Source organism: Nothobranchius furzeri, chromosome 12 (genome assembly GCF_043380555.1).
Source record: "Nothobranchius furzeri strain GRZ-AD chromosome 12, NfurGRZ-RIMD1, whole genome shotgun sequence".
Taxonomy (NCBI): Eukaryota; Metazoa; Chordata; class Actinopteri; order Cyprinodontiformes; family Nothobranchiidae; genus Nothobranchius; species Nothobranchius furzeri.
The window spans coordinates 68504506-68522599 of NC_091752.1; the positions used below are offsets into that span (position 1 = coordinate 68504506).

At 42.4% G+C, this 18094-nt stretch overlaps 1 protein-coding gene across 6 annotated transcripts in view; it reads right to left on the bottom strand.

The window, feature by feature from the left end:
• LOC129157297 (zinc finger protein 84) overlaps positions 1 to 18094 on the bottom strand; it is a 70619-nt gene that overhangs the window by 17385 nt on the left and 35140 nt on the right. For 3 of the 6 annotated variants that reach the window (XM_070542954.1, XM_070542952.1, XM_070542953.1), the window contains one exon: positions 263 to 8967. The exons of the other annotated variants lie outside the window; for them this stretch is intronic. In XM_070542954.1, coding sequence (XP_070399055.1) covers positions 7199 to 8848 — 1650 coding nt within the window. In that variant the 5' untranslated portion in view covers positions 8849 to 8967 and the 3' untranslated portion in view covers positions 263 to 7198. Of the gene's footprint in view, positions 1 to 262; positions 8968 to 18094 lie in introns of those variants that run through there. 6 annotated transcript variants of the gene reach the window in all.

An 18094-nucleotide genomic window follows, 5' to 3' on the forward strand; every position in this document is an offset into this window, starting at 1 on the left:
CCCAGATGGTCTGTTACACATACGTTTCTGGTTCTGATCAAGCGGCCAAGCAGTCAACAATATTTACATACAAACAGTCCCAAGTCAATATATACGTCCGTGGTACCAAGAACTGGGTGTGAGTGTAGCCTCTTTGTGGTCCCCACAACATGATGACCACAGGCTTTAAAAACTCTGGACATCTCCTGTGATTTAGATTCATCATATATTTCTCCCAGTTTCAGCTGAGTGTCTCATTTAGTAACAAAACATGATTGTGAACTCTCTCTCAAGTCAAGTTTATTATATAGCCCATTTCATACACAAAACGGTAGCCCAATGTGCTTCACATAGTTAAAACAATCACAAGTGAAATGAAATAGTTAAAATGTCACATCATGTTGTGTAAAATAAAATCAAAGAATATTGACACAGAACATAGCACACAAAAATAAAAGCATATTAAGTACAATTATTGGTAGCGCTTTCTTTTACAGTCCTCTAATTACTTAGTACTTACATGGTAATTACTTTGTAAGTTAGTATATTATTGTTTCTGAGGTCTTAAATTGTTATTACTATGTAACTCAGGTTCAATTCTAGTTTTTATTTTTATTAATCATTCCTCGTAAATACTGCTTTACACAGTAACTGCACCAGGGTTTCCCTTACATAGGCGTAGCCGTGGCGGCCCGCCACGGCTGAAATCCAATCGCCACGCCTACAAGATCCCAAGTTTTGATTTTTTTTATCTGTTTCACGAGGGAGCAGCGGGAACTACTATGTTGTCGCTTGTGATCACAGCTGGCAGGCAGCAAGGAGGAGCAGGCAGGGCAGGGTGAAGTTACAGCATAAAGGTAGCAGTGGATATAATGCTTTTTGGTTTACATGTTTCAATAGCATTAAGATAAACGAGCGTTGACGATCTTGACAGGATTTCCTCTCCCCACCAGGATAATCATCACTTATTCATGTAAAATGTATTTATTTTTTTATGTCTGACTTTAACCGCATCTAATACTGTATTACGATGTGAGCGCAACAGTGGCAACTTAAGATCGATGTGTGAGCAGCCTGAGAGGTCGGGTGTTTTCATCTGAACCCTTAAAACCTCCAGCAGGCTACGCTGCACTATTGACGTGTTAGCGCGCGGCGCTAACAACTTAGCGACATAACAAGTCTCGGAGAAAGCGTAAAAACACGTTGAACGCTTCTTCTGAAGCGGGAAAATAACACCTCTTCTTAAGCAGAGCACGACGTCGCCTCAGCTCGCTCACAGCCGAGCCGGACTAAGCTCGATAACATTGACCCAGCACAGCCACTGGGTCGTTGGAGCTGCCCCGTGACTGCCTGATGGAAAACCAGCGGTTTTCATCAGACTCGTAAAGTTTCTTGTTTTTGCTGGGGACCCCCTGTATTTTACCGCTCCCTCCTGCAGTCTTCCCCTATTAAAATTTAAAATGATTCTGTAAATTCCGTGTATCAATAGAAAAAATCTCTGCCTCTGCCAGCTACAGTAAATGTAGTCTCCAAATAATAACTAAGAGGTAGGGCTGCTCAATTAATCAAATTTTAATCACGATTTCGATCTGAGTTTTGAAAGATTATAAAAAACAAAACAAGCCGATTATTTGCTCCTCCCACTTGCGCTGCCCTGAGTTGCAGATGAAGCGCTCCTCCTAGGGTGTTGCCAACTTGGCGACTTTGACGCTATTTCTAACAGCTTCTCAGACCCCCTTCTTGACTTTTTAAATCTTAAAAGTACCTAACGAACACCTCAGCAACATCTCTGGTAACCCTTAGCTACTTTCTGGATAACTGTCGTCAATGTTTCCTGCAGGTTAGCTAAACTCTCCGCCTGCGCTCCGGACCGTTCTTCAGGACATTAGGAAAGGGAACAGGGTCCGAAATTAACACTCGCCAAATGCGAGTAAATTGCTCCATTTGGCGAGTACATTTTTTTGCTCTACCTGCCACCTGGCGAGTAAATGTTTGCACCAAATTAGTTATGTTTATCAGTCATCTTCCATGGATTTGTGATACTCCTCCCGCCTGCATGCAACGTACACAAACGTACGCGATACGTGAACGCAGCATCCAACGTCATTTCCACCTATCCCATTCAATCAGTTTATCAAGTTAGCAGTTAGCTTCGTGTTAAAACTAGCAGTGAAATGTGGCGGTTTTTAACTGGAGTCAGCCAGCCTTCCAAAAGAAAACTCGTCGAGCTGGAAGAAAAACCACCAGGACCAGTGGCAACCAGAAGATTTTGTGAAAAGTGGCGAACCGGAGATGGCGGAGTCGTGAGACAATGGCTACATTATGATGGCCACGTAGCGTTGCTGCCTTTCACAGACAACTGTCCCTCTGCATTCTTCAAATGTCCAATAAATGCCCATACTTCCCACTTTGTCTTCTTTGAGGGATAATAAATGTCCCAAGTTCTACAGTCTCCTCTGGCCATTATTTCAGCTTTAGCTGAAAGAAAGTTTTGGTCGTAAACAACAAAGTGCGCATGTGCCGCCGGCAACTTCCAGCAGATGATACGGTGGCTGGTAAGGGTCACCGCGCCTACACCGCAGCCACGGTAATCCACTGAAATAATTTTTTTTTAAACAAGACGGTAATTATTATTGTAAACTTCTTTACCGGGGTTTACCGCTACACCGGTTACCGTGACTTTCAGATATTCTCATGGTGCAGCTGTGTTCTCCAGAGATCAAGGACTATGACCCAAATGAGGCTGTAATGCTTTGGCCCACAGACGGTGTCAGAAGCAGGAGGCCAGACTTCATGGACAGAAAAAACAAGGAGTCTGACTAGATTTCAATGAAAGAGTTCATGAAAACATCTCTAAAAATAAATAAATAGTAAAAATGACAAAAGAGTTGTTTTTCTTATTAATTGATGTTTTAATTATTTTGTCACTCTGTTTGGAATCAACATTATATAGAATTACATGCTTTAGGTAGATCTAAATCATTTAGAATTTTGGCCGGTAAAAAATATGCTTGGCCGGTAGATTTTCATCATCTACCAGCCAACTTGGCCGGTGAGTAAAAAATTTAATTTCGGACCCTGAAAGGGAATGATGCAGTGATGTGTCAGTCGCTAAAGAAACAGCTCTCGGAGCCGGCTCCCTGTTCGATTAACCAGAGTGAGTGACACACACCGTACCTGCGGACTCCTGAGCCGCTAAAAACGGCTAAATGTGCGCGTGCGGCGTGCTAAACATACGTGCAGCTTGTCCTGATTGCTGTGAGACCGGGTTGGGGGTGGGGGGTGCAGCTGTGGTTGGGACATTTATTACATTAACTGATTTACTTGTAAATACATAGTTTATAAATAAGGTAGAAATAAGTTCCTCACGCTGATAAATAATAACTAATCTCTCTGAGGACACGGTGCTAGTGCACTCTCCTACAGCACCTTGACACGGCTCAATAAATGTTATGCATCATTTTGTGAACATCAATTTATTTGCATTTATTTGTTATAAATGCCACTGTATAATTCTTGCTGTCAGTATTTGCAAGATATTGGTTTTTGGGTCTGTACTGGTTAAACTTACATGAGTTAAACCAAGGTCTATAGCCCTTGGGTCATAAACTATGAGCTATAAGTATATTCAACACATTCTCACTCACAGCGCGTCAAAAACAAACGCTTGGTCAGCCACCATCCACGTCAGACCCCTGATGCCCAAAGTGCCCTTTTTCGTTATGTGCGAAAAGGGTTTTTTCCCTTATTTGACTGCAGATCCCAATGCAGTGTAAAACTGACGTGATTGGATGTCCGCAGCCAGGGCACCAAACAAGCTCATTGTACATCACCTTAACCTTATCCTCTTATTTAACCTTATCTTCTTATTTAACCTTCCCCTCACCCCTATCCTAACCTTAACCATCTTGCTAGCGAACGCGTTAGTGATGTGTCGATCGCTCTAAAAGCCGGCTGTGAACGGCTGTAAAAGTGAACGGCAGGAGCCGCCTCGTCATTGGTCGAGTTTGGACCAAGCCAACGCGAGGGGGAGGTTTCAACTACCACGGTGGAGGTTTAAAGTAGAGGGTATGTGTACCCTCCCCCTCGCCAGATGGTATGTTCTAACGTTCCCGTTGGGCGGCAAATACGAAAACTGACTGTCAGTCAGAGTCAGAATGCATATGAAACAAACGCTTGATCACAGTGAGAGTAACGTTTTAGGTAGCAAGAGGGTTAAGGTTAGGTTGAGGGAGAGGGGAAGGTTATAAATAGTGAAACGTTAAGGTTTAGGTGAGGTTCAATGAGCTGGTTCGGTGCGGAGCTGGTCCGGTGCCGCATTTAACGTATAGGTGCGGTTAAACGAGCTGGTTCGGTGCCGCATCGGTTAAATGAGGGTTAAGGTTAGGATGAGGGTGAGGGGAAGGTTATAAATAGTGAAACGTTAAGGTTTAGGTGCGGTTAAACGAGCTGGTTCGGTGCGGAGCTGGTCCGGTGCCGCATTTAACGTTTAGGTGCGGTTAAACAAGCTGGTTCGGTGCCGCATCGGTTAAATGAGGGTTAAGGTTAGGATGAGGGAGAGGGGAAGGTTATAAATAGTGAAACGTTAAGGTTTAGGTGCGGTTAAATGAGCTGGTTCGGTGCCGCATCAGCGGACATCTAATCACGTCAGTTTTACGCTGCATTGGGATATGCAGGGAAAACCCCCTTTTCGCACATAAGTAACGAAAAAGGGCACTTTTGGCGTCTGGGGTCTGACGTGGAGGGTGGCTGACCAAGCGTTTGTTTCCGACGCTTAGGGTGTGAGAATGTGTTGGTATATTGGTCTTTTTATACTGGGAATCAGGAGTTATTATAGTGATCATCTTGTTTCTTATTTCTTTTTGTCCTGATTGTGCCCTGAACAATTTTATGACTGAATAAAAACAAATAAAATCAACATGAATAGAAAAATCGTCCTAAATAATCGTGATCTCAATTTCAGTCACAATAATCGTGATTATTATTTTTGCCATAATCGAGCAGCCCTACTAAGAGGTGCATTCATTTGTGGATCTCCTTTGATCCGCATTAGTGATATTCTCAGCACCTGAACAGTGAAGAAAAGAAACAGATTCCTGAGTTTGTTATAATTTTATTTATTAGGTGCATCTAACCTGTTATATTTTTCTCTGAAATGAGATCAAATCAGTGCTTCTATGGGTTGTCTCCACTCTGCACTAGAAAATTTTACTTTATTTAGAGACGTGCGGAGAAAAAAAACTACAAGATGCAGAAAAAAGGATAAACCTCCAACCTTCATATTGTCAGCAATAAACGCAGCAAAACTTAACTTTCATGACCAAAAAAAAAAAACCCCATAAAAATTATTCAGTACATCAGGAGAGCAGGAACAAGTCTTATTTCTGATTTTAAATTTTTACTTCAATTCAAACTATTTAGACTTTTGTGTTTTCATCACATTTAGCTTGTATTTTATTTAAAATATCATCAGCTTTACAGGTTAGCTGTTCCTGTGCGCTTAAAAAGTTACTGTAAATCCTCTAATACAGGCCCAGGCCTGTATTTGACTCAAGCTCATCAAGCTCCAGGCCTTTATTGGAAGGAGGGCCAGTATTAGAGGCAGGCCTCTATTTCTATTTGAGCAAAATGAACTAATGGTTCGCTGGAGTTTTTGACAATTAAAATTGCGCTCACATTTTCAAAGTTAAACACATTTCTTTTAACAATGGTAGTTTCTGCTTCAGCCCTCTCCCCCCTCCCCCTGCGCAGCGGACGCAAACTCACTGACGCGCTTGCAGCCTCTCGGAGTTCCTGCTGCTCTAAACATTAAAATAATTATTTCATTTTCTGTTCCTCACTTCTGATTACCTTCAATGGTGTCTGTTTGTTGCAACCAGGTATAAAAACTAACTTGTTTTTATTTGACTATTTTTCTGTCCTGCCTGTTTATCATCTTCCTGCATCTCCTCTCAATCCTAAAGAGAAACTGCTAACTGGGTTCATATATATTCACCTTATGAGTTACCTTTGAACTGCAGTTCTAAAAGATCTACCAGAAAACATTAATGGAAATGAACCGACATGAACGATCGCGTGTTAAATTAGTTTTTGAGGTGGCGACACCTGATTTGATAACGTTACTGTGGCCGTGCTCAGGACGCAGATCTACCGACTGCAAAAACAGCGGAGTGCTCCCTGCTTGGCGGCCGCATCAGTGATCGGTGCGTCACCGGAGGACAAGGTGATGCGCCCCGCTCCACAGCAGCGAAACCCACGATCGCGTGTCAGTACTGACGCTCTGGCACAGCGCGTTGCCCCCCCAGAAAGCAGGAGCTTGTCACCTGCTGACAGCAGGCTGCTGTCTTTTCCGAGGGCTGCATCTTGCCGGTCATTATCACGTGACAGCGACTAGTCAATGACAGACATAAAAAGTCACTATAGTGAAGTCGACTAGTTCATACAACCCCTATTGCTCCCCAGTGTTCTGCAGCGCATGTTCTCTTTGAACTTGATATCAAATTTTCGCCTCCTCTTCGTCTCCGCACGGTTAAAGTTACCCTCGCGGTCTATCACTGGCAAATCAAAAGTGAGACGATGACACAACCGCCCCCGTACTTGCTTGTTACCACATTCCACCCGGCCACAATAAGAGACCAGCCATTATTCACCTCCGCCGACTCAGACACCGGCCAAAATATGAGACCCGGCCGTTAAATGAATACAGGCCTGTATTAGAGGATTTAGGGTATGTTACTTAACTTCTAAAAAAAATGACCAAATCATTCACATGAAGTAGATTTGTTATTCATTATCTGAAAGTATCCGATTAGTTTAAAAAACTAAATATGTTTTGTTTAATTTGGTTTTCAGAATGTCACTAGTTTACTTATACTTTTAATATATATACTGATGTACTGAAATACAGAGAAATCAACTTGTGAGTACAATGCATGTTAATACAGTAAGCATAGCATGTTTAACATAAGCACATTCACACATGGAAAGTATCAATGTAAATAAATCATATGGCAGTAACTCTGCTGTACTTCATTGTGTAAAAGTAGCTCACGGGCCAAAAAAGGTTGGAGACCCCTGCAATAGATCGTTCAGCCCTAGTGGATGCTTAGATGATTGTTTAAAGTTTTATTTCAGCTAAACCTTCGTCCACAGAGCTCACAAGCAAAAGGCTTCTGTCCTTTATGGACTCTTTTGTGACCGTTTAAACTGATCTTTTGGGTTAAATCTTTTCCACCGAACTCACAGGCGAAAAGCCAGTGTGGACTCTCATGTGTTTGTTTAAATGTGTCTTTTGGCTAAATCTTTTTACACAGAGCTCACAGGCGAAAGGCTTCTGTCCAGTGTGGACTCTCATGTGACTGTTTAAATTTGACTTTAAGCTAAATTTCTTTTCACAAAGCTCACAAGGAAAGGGCTTCTCTCCAGTGTGGACTCTCATGTGTTTGTTTAAACTTCCCTTTTCACTAAATCTATTACCACAGAGCTCACAGGCGAAAGGCTTCTCTCCAGTGTGGACTCTCATGTGTTTGTTTAAATGTGTCTTTTGGCTAAATCTTTTTACACAGAGCTCACAAGCAAAAGGCTTCTGTCCAGTGTGGACTCTCATGTGACTGTTTAAATTTGACTTTAAGCTAAATTTCTTTTCACAAAGCTCACAAGGAAAGGGCTTCTCTCCAGTGTGGACTCTCATGTGTTTGTTTAAACTTCCCTTTTCACTAAATCTATTAACACAGAGCTCACAGGCGAAAGGCTTCTCTCCAGTGTGGACTCTCATGTGTTTGTTTAAATTTCCCTTTTCACTAAATCTATTAACACAGAGCTCACAGGCGAAAGGCTTCTCTTCAGTGTGAACTCTCATGTGACTGTTTAAAGTTGACTTTTGGCTAAATCTTTGTCCACAGAGCTCACAAGCAAAAGGCTTCTCTCCAGTGTGGACTCTCATGTGTTTGTTTAAACTTCCCTTTTCACTAAATCTATTACCACAGAGCTCACAGGCGAATGGCTTCTCTCCTGTGTGGACTTTCATGTGTTTGTTTAAACTTCCCTTTTCACTAAATCTATTACCACAGAGCTCACAAGCAAAAGGCTTCTGTCCAGTGTGGACTCTCATGTGTGTGTTTAAACTTCCCTTTTCACTAAATCTATTACCACAGAGCTCACAGGCGAAAGGCTTCTCTCCAGTGTGGACTCTCATGTGACTGTTTAAAGTTGACTTTCCGCTAAATCTTGTTCCACAGAGCCCACAAGCAAAAGGCTTCTGTCCAGTGTGGACTCTCATGTGTGTGTTTAAACTTCCCTTTTCACTAAATCTATTACCACAGAGCTCACAGACAAAAGATTTCTCTCCTGTGTGGACTCTCATGTGACGGTTTAAATGTGTCTTTCGGCTAAATCTCGTTCCACAGAGTTCACAAGGAAAGGGCTTATCTCCAGTGTGGACTCTCATGTGACTGTTTAAATGTTCCTTTTGGCTAAATCTCGTTCCACAGAGTTCACAAGGAAAGGGCTTATCTCCAGTGTGGACTCTCATGTGACTGTTTAAAGTTGACTTTCGGCTAAATCTTTGTCCACAGAGCTCACAAGGAAAGGGCTTATCTCCAGTGTGGACTCTCATGTGACCGTTTAAAGTTGTCTTTTGGCTAAATCTCGTTCCACAGAGCTCACAAGCAAAAGGCTTCTCTCCTGTGTGGACGCTCATGTGTGTGGTTAAATTAGTCTTTTGGTGAAACCTTTGTCCACAGTGCTCACAGGCAAAATTCTTCTGCTTTGTCTGGACTCTCTTGTGTTTGTTTAAATGTGTTTTTTGGCTAAAGGATTGAAGCCTGGCAGCATCAGTCTCCTTATTCAAATGGAGATGCTCTCCCTCCATACTAGACCAGAGTTTCTCCTGTTCCTCCTTTTTGTGGAGAAAATCTAGGTGCTGGTGGTTGACACGAGCACTCTGTTCTTCTGAAGCTTCTTATTTAACCAGAACCACCTGTTGAAAATCTGTAGAAAACACAGAAACATATTATGTGAATTACAGACAGCTGTAACTGTGTTTTCACACATATAACAGTTGTATTATTTCTTTAAACTGACAGTAGAATGAAATAGGGATGCACCGATGGATCGGCATTTGATCGTAATCGGCCGATAGCGCCCCTATCGGTTTTGATCGGAATTTTCAAAATAGATCAAAGCAAACCGATCAGGTAGGGTTGTCACGGTAACCAGTGTAGCGGTAAACCCCGGTAAAAAAAAAAGTTGACAATAATAATAACCGTCTTGTTTTTAAAAAAACTATATTATGTTGGTGGGTTTACCGTGGCTGCGGTGTAGGCGCGGTGACCCTTACCAGCCACCGTATCATCGGCTGAAGTTGCCGGCGGCACATGCACGCTTTGTTTACAACAAAACTTTCTTGCAGCTAAAGCTGAAATAATGGTCAAAGGAGGAGACGGCAGCGCTCAGGAGGACATTTATTATCCCTCAAAGAAGACAAAGTCGGAAGTACGGGCATATTTTAGATATTTGAAGAATGCCAAGGGAGTTTATAGAAGACGGACGGACGGCTATCCTGTTTGCAGCGCGAGCAGAAAAAGTGTCTGTGAAAGGCAGCAACGCTTCAGATCTCATGACACATCTGCGTGACCATCACCCACAACTCTACAGTCAACGCAAGGCAAGTTAACGTTAGCGTTTTAGCTAAAATGCGTGATCCGAGGCTTTGGGTTGAGGGAGAACGCAACGAGTCGCTATATAAAGCAGCCGCAGCGCCGCTACCTGCATATAAACCGTGTCGCGGACACCCCCATGTTGAAATGACGCTATGCATTACGGGGCTCCCAGGGGCAGATAAGAGTTGGTCTCTCTCCGAGAATAATTATGAATTTAACAACGATTACTGCCTGATGACATTTTCCCACATCTGCAAAGCTCACTGGAAGGACCCAAACCGAGGACAATATTCTCCTGATATAGGGATTATTACTCAAGTAAGGGTAAAAAAGTATCTGATTAGAAGGCTACTTGAGTACTAAGTATCATCTGATCTAATATTTTTAAATGATGACATCAAACAGACATAAAATAAGAAGTTATGGACAAATATTGGTATTTTAAAGGCTAAAGGGGAAAAATGTAAACGAATGAACAACATAATTACAAAATAACACATTTTAGGCAAAATTTAGACACAAACTGAGGACAATATTTCCTGACATACAGGGTTTATTTAATTGTGTGAAAATGTAGCACGTTTAAAAAAAATACCGTGATAATACCGAAAACCGTGGTAATTTTGGTCACAATAACAGTGAGGTTAAATTTTCACACCATGACAACCCTAATACAGACCATTTTAGATTAGGTTACATTTCCTTTATTCCCAGATTATGTAGTTTGTAGCACTCATTATAATGTTGTAGAAAATTTCTGGCCAATCCACGTGATCGGTATCGGTGATCGGTATCGGTGATCAGCATTCTTTGATATCGGTATCGGTGATCGGCAGCAAAAAACCTGATCGGTGCATCCCTAGAATGAAATGTATTTACAACTGGAAACTGAACTTTGAGCCTCTATAAATCATATGAGCCTTAACCCTCAGGCTTCACTTTAATTTTCATACAAAAACGTTCGCTTGTAAAAGTGGCTATAAAAATGTATACATTAATGTTTTTTTTTGTTTTACTTTTTTTTTCATAGATCTGTTGAACAACTTCAGCCCTGCTGAAACATAAAAAAATTCAATCATTTTGAAGCTTTTAACCCATGAAATGCCAGTTTGAATACTCAAAGTCATTGATGTAATTTATGAAGAAAAAAAAAAAAAAAAAAACAGCACAGAGTTATTTTCTAAAAAAACAGGTAACGAAACCGTTTCTGTGTTTTAAAAAGAACGACAGCATGGAATTAGCCTTGGATATGTCAAGTCTGGCAAAATATCACATTTTATGCTTTTTTCGTTTTTGTGTAGCAGCAGATTTAAAATTTACCACCCTCTTGTGCCTGTTATGGACAAAAACGTCCCATTGACTTCAATGCAAACCACAGTTTTTGATCCTGCATTATCTGCAGCAAATATTCATGCTTTCTGTGATGTAATGGTTTCATTTTTGACAAAAGTGGTCAAATTTATGATTTTTACTGTTCACCACCAAATTCAGTCATTTCTTCATATGTTGCCCAGGCGAGAAAGTTTACACATTTCTATAAATCTTCTGCTGTTTTTATTGAAGTCAGAAGCTCAGCATGTAAACAAAACACAGTTTCACTCTCCTACTGAACATCAAAGGGTAGAAAACAAAAACAATATGTTTATGCACCTGGCTGGAGCTCAGGCACATCCAAACTCTTTGTAGTTCAGTTTGTTATGAAAGGGCAGAAGTGTGAATGCATGCATGTGAAGTGACTCCTTGGAGCTCTTCGGTCATCTCCAAAATGACACGTTTTCCCTGGCCGACCTCTGCAGCCTCACCAGCAGCTTTCCCTGTGTTAACCTGACACTTGCAGGCATAGGAAGTGGCAACATCAGCAGTGACCCAGAGTTTCAATCCGTACTTTGCTGGTTTACTTGGCATATGTTGGCGAAACTTGCACCTGCCTCTGAAAGGGACAAGCTGCTCATCAGCACACACATCTAACCCAGTGTTGAAAAGCATTTGGAGGCGATGGGTCCACATGTCCCAAATCGAGCGGATAGGGGCCAGCTTGTCCTGCCTGAGACGGGAAGGCCTGTTCAGCTCATCATCAAACCGGAGGGTGGAGTTGATCATCTTGAATTTGGTGTGACTCATGGTGGCCAGGAAGATTGCACGTCCACAGTGGTCATCCCAAAGGCTGCAGGTGGATTCCCCTTTGGACTGGTACACACCAGCCAAAATCAGGAGCCCAATGTATGCTCTCACTGCGATGTCATCAATATCCCACCAGTTCTTCACCACACGTCTTCCATTTAGATTTGTCATGTTGACGATGATTTCAGTCATTTCTGGAGTGAAGAATAAATCAAAGGAGGATACCACATCGTAAATACGTGTGATGGTGTAACGTGTTGGCCCAGGATTCAAACATCTTGCAGCAGGAACATAGTGGGAAGTTTCTGTGTTAGTAGGAAACCAGACTTGCCCACTTTTAGAAATCCATCCTGGAGCAGGATCCGTTGTCCTCCCTTCTCTTTCACTGGACAGGTCAGGAGAAGAAGTCAAGGAAACAGAATGGTCTGACTCCACCTCAAAGTCCACTGAAGATGTTTCACTCTCCTCATTTTCTCCAGGAGTATCAGGCTGCAGGAGCTGATCCAGAACTTGTTCCACAGAGAGATGCCTCTTCATTTAGCTCCGTGGCTTTCACAGAAGTGAAATGACCAGATAACCAGACTACAAGGAGTTTGAATGTGGCAGGTGCATAAACATACTAATTGTTTTTGTTTTCTACACTTTGAAGTTCAGTAGGAGAGTCAAACTGTGTTTTATTTACTTATCAGAGGTCAGGTTGGCCTTTTGACTTCAATAAAAACAGCAGAAGATCTAAAGAAATGTGTAAACTTTCTCGCCTGGGCAACATATGGAGACATGACTGAATTCTACTTTTGTCCAAAATGAAACCATAACATCACAGAAAGCATGATTATTTGTTGCAGATGATACAGGATCAAAAACTGTGGTGTGCATTAAAGTCAATGGGACGTTTTTGTCCTCTAATGGCTCGAGTGTATAGTAAATTTTAAATCTGTTGCTATGTAAAAACTATAAATGCAAAAAAATCTCAAGTTTAGATATTTCATAACATAATCAAAACTGATTTGTACTAAACACCCCAGGCAAAAAAAAAAGTCTTTTCTAGAAAATAACTCAGTTTTAGTGTTTTTTTCATGAATCGGGGTGATGTGGGTGTGTTTGGAGGACTTGGTCAGAAGCCGAGCACAGGCGTTCTGAACCACCTGTAGACGGTTCAGGGAGGTTCTGCTCAGACACGTGAAAAGAGAGTTACAGTAGTCTAAGCGTGAAGAGATGAAGGTGTGGAGAACAGTCTCAAGTTCAGAGCGGGACAGAATGGGACTCAGCTGTAAGGGAAAAATGAGGTTCTTACATTTTAATTAATGAGCCGTAAGGCGTGGGATTCCATAGGAAATATGAAATCCGCCTCATGGATCGGGGTTGGTTAAACCAGAAGATCGGGTCTTTTTAATGCAGAGATCATGTAACCGTTATGTATTCACTCAGAGACAACAGAATAGAACGAGTCAAGTTTAAAAGTTAAGAAATTTTATTACTAACAATTAAACTAGGCTTATTTAAGAACTAAGTGTATAGTGCGACTAAAAATGGATGAGGCGGTGAATGGATGACGTGTCATGTAAATCAGAATCTGCAAATCCAAAGAAGCGATTAGTTCTGACGGGAACTGAAGATGTTGGTTTGGAATAAGCTGGGGTTCGTTTCAGAACTGCATGAGACACCATTAAGCCGCTCCTACCTGCCTGGTGGAAGTCCTCTGTGAGATCAGGAATGCCGAGGTCCACCCGGACCCTCTCTGGACACCGAGCTGGTAGCAGAGCTGCGGTTCCGACTAGGGATTGGGCAGATCTGATCCAGTATCGGAATCGGGCTCCGATTTGGACTTAAATCACGGATCGGAAAATTCCGACACAATCTGCACAAATTTCCGATCCAGAATTATCTCTTGTGTAATGTCTAAATAAGACATCCCGGGCTGGGAGGCGTCCTCTGTGCCCAGATGATGCGGCTCCTTTCAGGAAGTCCACTCACCGCAGTTTACAGGTAGCTGGCTAGCATGAGCAGCGCCAAACTTTTATCCACGAAATGTCCGCTGTGTGGAAATATTTTATTCTGGAAGCTCCGCAAAGCAAGAACCTCCGTCGCAACTTTCAACACTACTAATTTAATCAAACATTTGAAAAAACACCACCCGAGGGAGCACGACAAGTTTTTAACGAGGTGGCAGAAAGGAGAAAAGCGACACCAAGAATCACTACTGGAGTCATTCAAGAAGCAAAGTAAACTCCCCGCAGACAATGTTAAAGCCATGGGGATTACAGAAAAGCTGCTCAACTTCATTGTACTTGATGACCAACCGCTATCAGTGGTGGAAAATGAGGGATTTCGCAGCCTGATTGAACACTTGGAGCCAAGGTACAGTTTACCCTCCAGGACATATTTATCAGAGACAGCGCTACCTGAACTATACAACCGAGTGTCAGCCAAGTTAGCCGGGAAGCTGAAAGGAGTTCCAGCCCGGAGCTTCACTACAGATATTTGGACTTCAGATGTCCTCCCAATGTCACTGATAAGTCTTACAGTGCACTGGGTTGACTCCGGGACACATCACTTCTGTTGCGCGGTGCTTCAGGTCAAAAAGTGCGGGGTTCACACAACCGAGCTACAATCGCAGCCGCCATTGCCGAGATGCTAAATAACTGGGGGATTCCTCTGGAAAAGGTGCACGTCATTCTACGGGACAACGCAAGTAAGCCACTTTGGAAGACATGGCAGTTCCTAGCCTGGGATGTTTTGCTCACACGCTGCAGCTTGTAGTGCATGAAGGGCTGATGCTGCAACGCAGTGTTAGCGATGCATTAGCAAACAGCCGAAAGATTGTCGCACATTTCAAGCATTCCCAACTGGCGCAGTCTCGCTTGGAAGACCTGCAGCGTGAAATGCAGGGAGCGGGAACCACATCCACTCCAGCTCGTCTCGTTCAAGACGTCCAGACAAGATGGAATAGCTCTTTCTACATGGTCAAGCGCCTTCTGACTGAGAAGCGAGCTCTCTGCGCTTATGCTGCCGACTACAACTTACCCGCAACTTTATCAGCCAACGAGTGGGGTTTACTGGAAAAAACTGTGACCGTGCTGGAACCGTTCGAGGAGTTGACGAGGAAAATCAGCTCAGCGACCTCCACTGCAGCCGACGTTATCCCAGCCGTCGCTGTTTTAAAACGTCTGCTAGCAGATGAGAACAGTACCGACAGCGGCATCAAAACAACGAAGAGCACACTCCTCCAAGCTGTCAACAGGCGATTCAGCAGCATCGAAAGTAAATCCCTCTACGCTGTTGCGACTCTACTGGATGCTCGTTACAAGGACAGGTGAGGCATATTTTATTAATGCATTAATTATTAATATTGTCTAAGTTTAAATATAATGTGTATTATCTCTATGGGTCTGGCAGGCAGGCCAGGCTCTTGCAGCAGCAACAAATAAAGTTGTACTCAACCCATTTTGTTTTTTGTGTCAGATTCTTTACTGGGGGAGAAGCTGCCAGGATGGCAAAGAATCTCCTCAAGCAAGAGATGGAGCGAGCGCTGGCCAAGGCATCAGCTGACAAAGCAGGGACAAGGAAGCCAGAACCAGAGCCAGCAGAAAAGGTTGCTCACGTGGATGCTAGTTCTCCTACCACAAGTAAGAGTAGCTTTAGCAGTCTGTATGACAAAATTCTGGAGGAACATGATGAACCTGCACAAGGTACCCAGGCAGCAGTTATCCAGATGCAAATGTACTTGAAAGAACCAACAATGGGTGAGCTAGACAGCCCTTTCCAGTACTGGGCAGACAACCATGCCCGCTTTCCTCTCCTTGCTGCTGTTGCAGTAAAGTTCCTGAGTGCTCCTTCAACGAGTGTTGAAAGTGAAAGACTGTTTAGTACAGCATCCAATATTGTGGATGAAAAAAGGAATCGTCTGACAGCAGAAAGAGCAGAAATGCTTATATTCCTCAGAAAGAACCTGTCATTGTTTAAGTGAGATTAGATGAACAACATTTAAGTACCTCACGCATTTACATTTTATTTTATTTTTCCAAGAATAGTTCCGGACTCTGACAGACTGTTAACTTTATCTAAGTCACCTTCAATGCCAAATCTCCAACGCTTGAATTGTACTTTTCAGATGCACACTGTTGATGTTTGTTTACAATGCACTTTTCTTTAATTCAAAATGTTTAACATTTGAAAACTTTAGTTTTTTTTACTGCTACATGAGCAAGGACTTACTGAATTAGTTTCAGATGCACTTTTTTTGATAGTGTGATTTTTTACTTGAAAATTACATTTTTGATGCTACAAAAGACTGTGAACTTAATTTGTGGGGATTGGATAAAGCAGCCCTCTACTTTATTTGAAGTAGTTTTATGGAAGTTTACCCTTTTCATTTCATGTTTGACACTTTAAAAATGTGTTACTGCCTAGTGTGATTATTTGGACCTGGGCTGTTTAGTTCAAATGAAAGGGTTTGTTTCTTTGATTGTGCATATTGCACTTGTGTCCAGTAACCCTGCCTTGAAATTGAATAAATTTCAATTTGAAACATTAGTTGCTTTTTTTTAGGATAGACAATTAGTTGTTTTATGACCTCACTTATCTCAACTTATCTTTTGGGACATGGTGCTGGGCTCTTACTTGTAGGGCTTTCTCACAATTACATATTATTCTTGTATAAAAGAGTTTATTATAGCCTTATAAAATCAACCATAATAATACTCATAATGACATTAAAACAAATATTCCTCTAGCATCGAAACAATATCGGTATCGGTAGATATCCAAATTCAGGTATCAGAATCGGAAGTGAAAAAATGTGGATCGATGCATCCCTAGTTCCGACCAGACCCGTCTCGAGATACTGCCGGCACACGACTCTTGTCTTGGCGTCTGTTCAGACCCAGCCTGGGTCAGTGGAGCTCTTAAACCGGGCGTACACTGTGCGACTTTTTCACTCGCAGCGTTCAGCTTCAGCTCAAACTGTACGACTTCCTCGCAGGGCAGATCTCATGAGCCATGCGCTCACACTGTACGACCCAGTTCTCACATGCGACCTGACTGCTCACACTGTACGTCTGGTAGCAACACGTCGGCCCTAAAAATGTGCTAAAAATAGCAGTTTTTACTCAACACGTCAGACTTTTTTGTCTTGCCTGTTGTCCTTCGGGAGTGCTGCAGGAGGACACACAGGGATTTATGGGGTTTGGATGAAGAAAACGAAATAAAGAAAGTGAATCTGTGTTTTGTGATCAGTTTAATTTGACATGAACACGACAAACATGCTTTCTTGACAATCTTTGTGAGTAAAAAAACGTGTAGAAACAAAAACGAACAGCGTGTGTTATTAGGGAAATAGCGAGCGACCGGCGTTGATGCAGGATTGCGCGCGCATGCGCCGTGAGCGGTTCTGATACTTTTTTGGATCGTAGCTGCTCGCAGCTGCTCGCAGCGCCGCTTCAACAGTGCAATACCCTCACGAGGGACGAGCGAAATATTAAACACACCAGAAGTCCCTGCGACCTCACGACTGCTGATCGGCGGCTGGTCACGTGGTGTTAATCGCCCCTCGATACCCCCTGTACACTACACGACCGCTCGGCGCAAAACTCGCACGACTGGAAAATCGGCTCAAAAAAGTGAAAAAGTCGCACAGTGTATGCCCGGCTTTATTCTGAAAGGAGCTGTTGTCGTTGCTTGTTGTTATAGCGACTGGATTTTCTCAGCTTGTCGTGGTTCTTTCGGTTGAAGAGTTAAAGTTCAGGATTGGCCACTCCGTCATTTTGCTCTGGAACACTTTGAACTGCATTAGAGCTGACGTGGCATCTGTTTTATACCTCGGATGTTTTGGTTTATTGTTGAATGAAAATTACCAAACACCGTCAGAAGCACGCCTCCGTCAGATCTGTAAGATTCTGATTGGATCAGTGAAAAAATGTGTCAAGTCCTTTTAACACTACGTGAAATGAGTCCTGTTGAACCATTTAAAGTTACATTACTTCATTTCTAAGATCATAATAAAATAATTAATATTTTAATTTAACAGGTCGGTCACATCTTGTTATATTGACTAACACTTTGATGGATTAGCTTTATTAAAATAGAGTTCTTTGATTAATCAAAAGGAAAGAATTCATTCTTCTTTCTTCTGTCTTCATGCTGGAATGTAAACAGTTTAGAAACGACTGTATGACCTTCAGGCTGTTTCAGACACACTGACACTGTGTCAAAAGGAAACAGCTGTTAGGGTAGAAATGGCTCCTTCATCACGTTACACAGCTTAGCAACGTTCCTGAGATGGAAGAAGGAAGAGCCAACAAGAGAACTGACATGAGAATCCAGGGTGACAGCTGGGT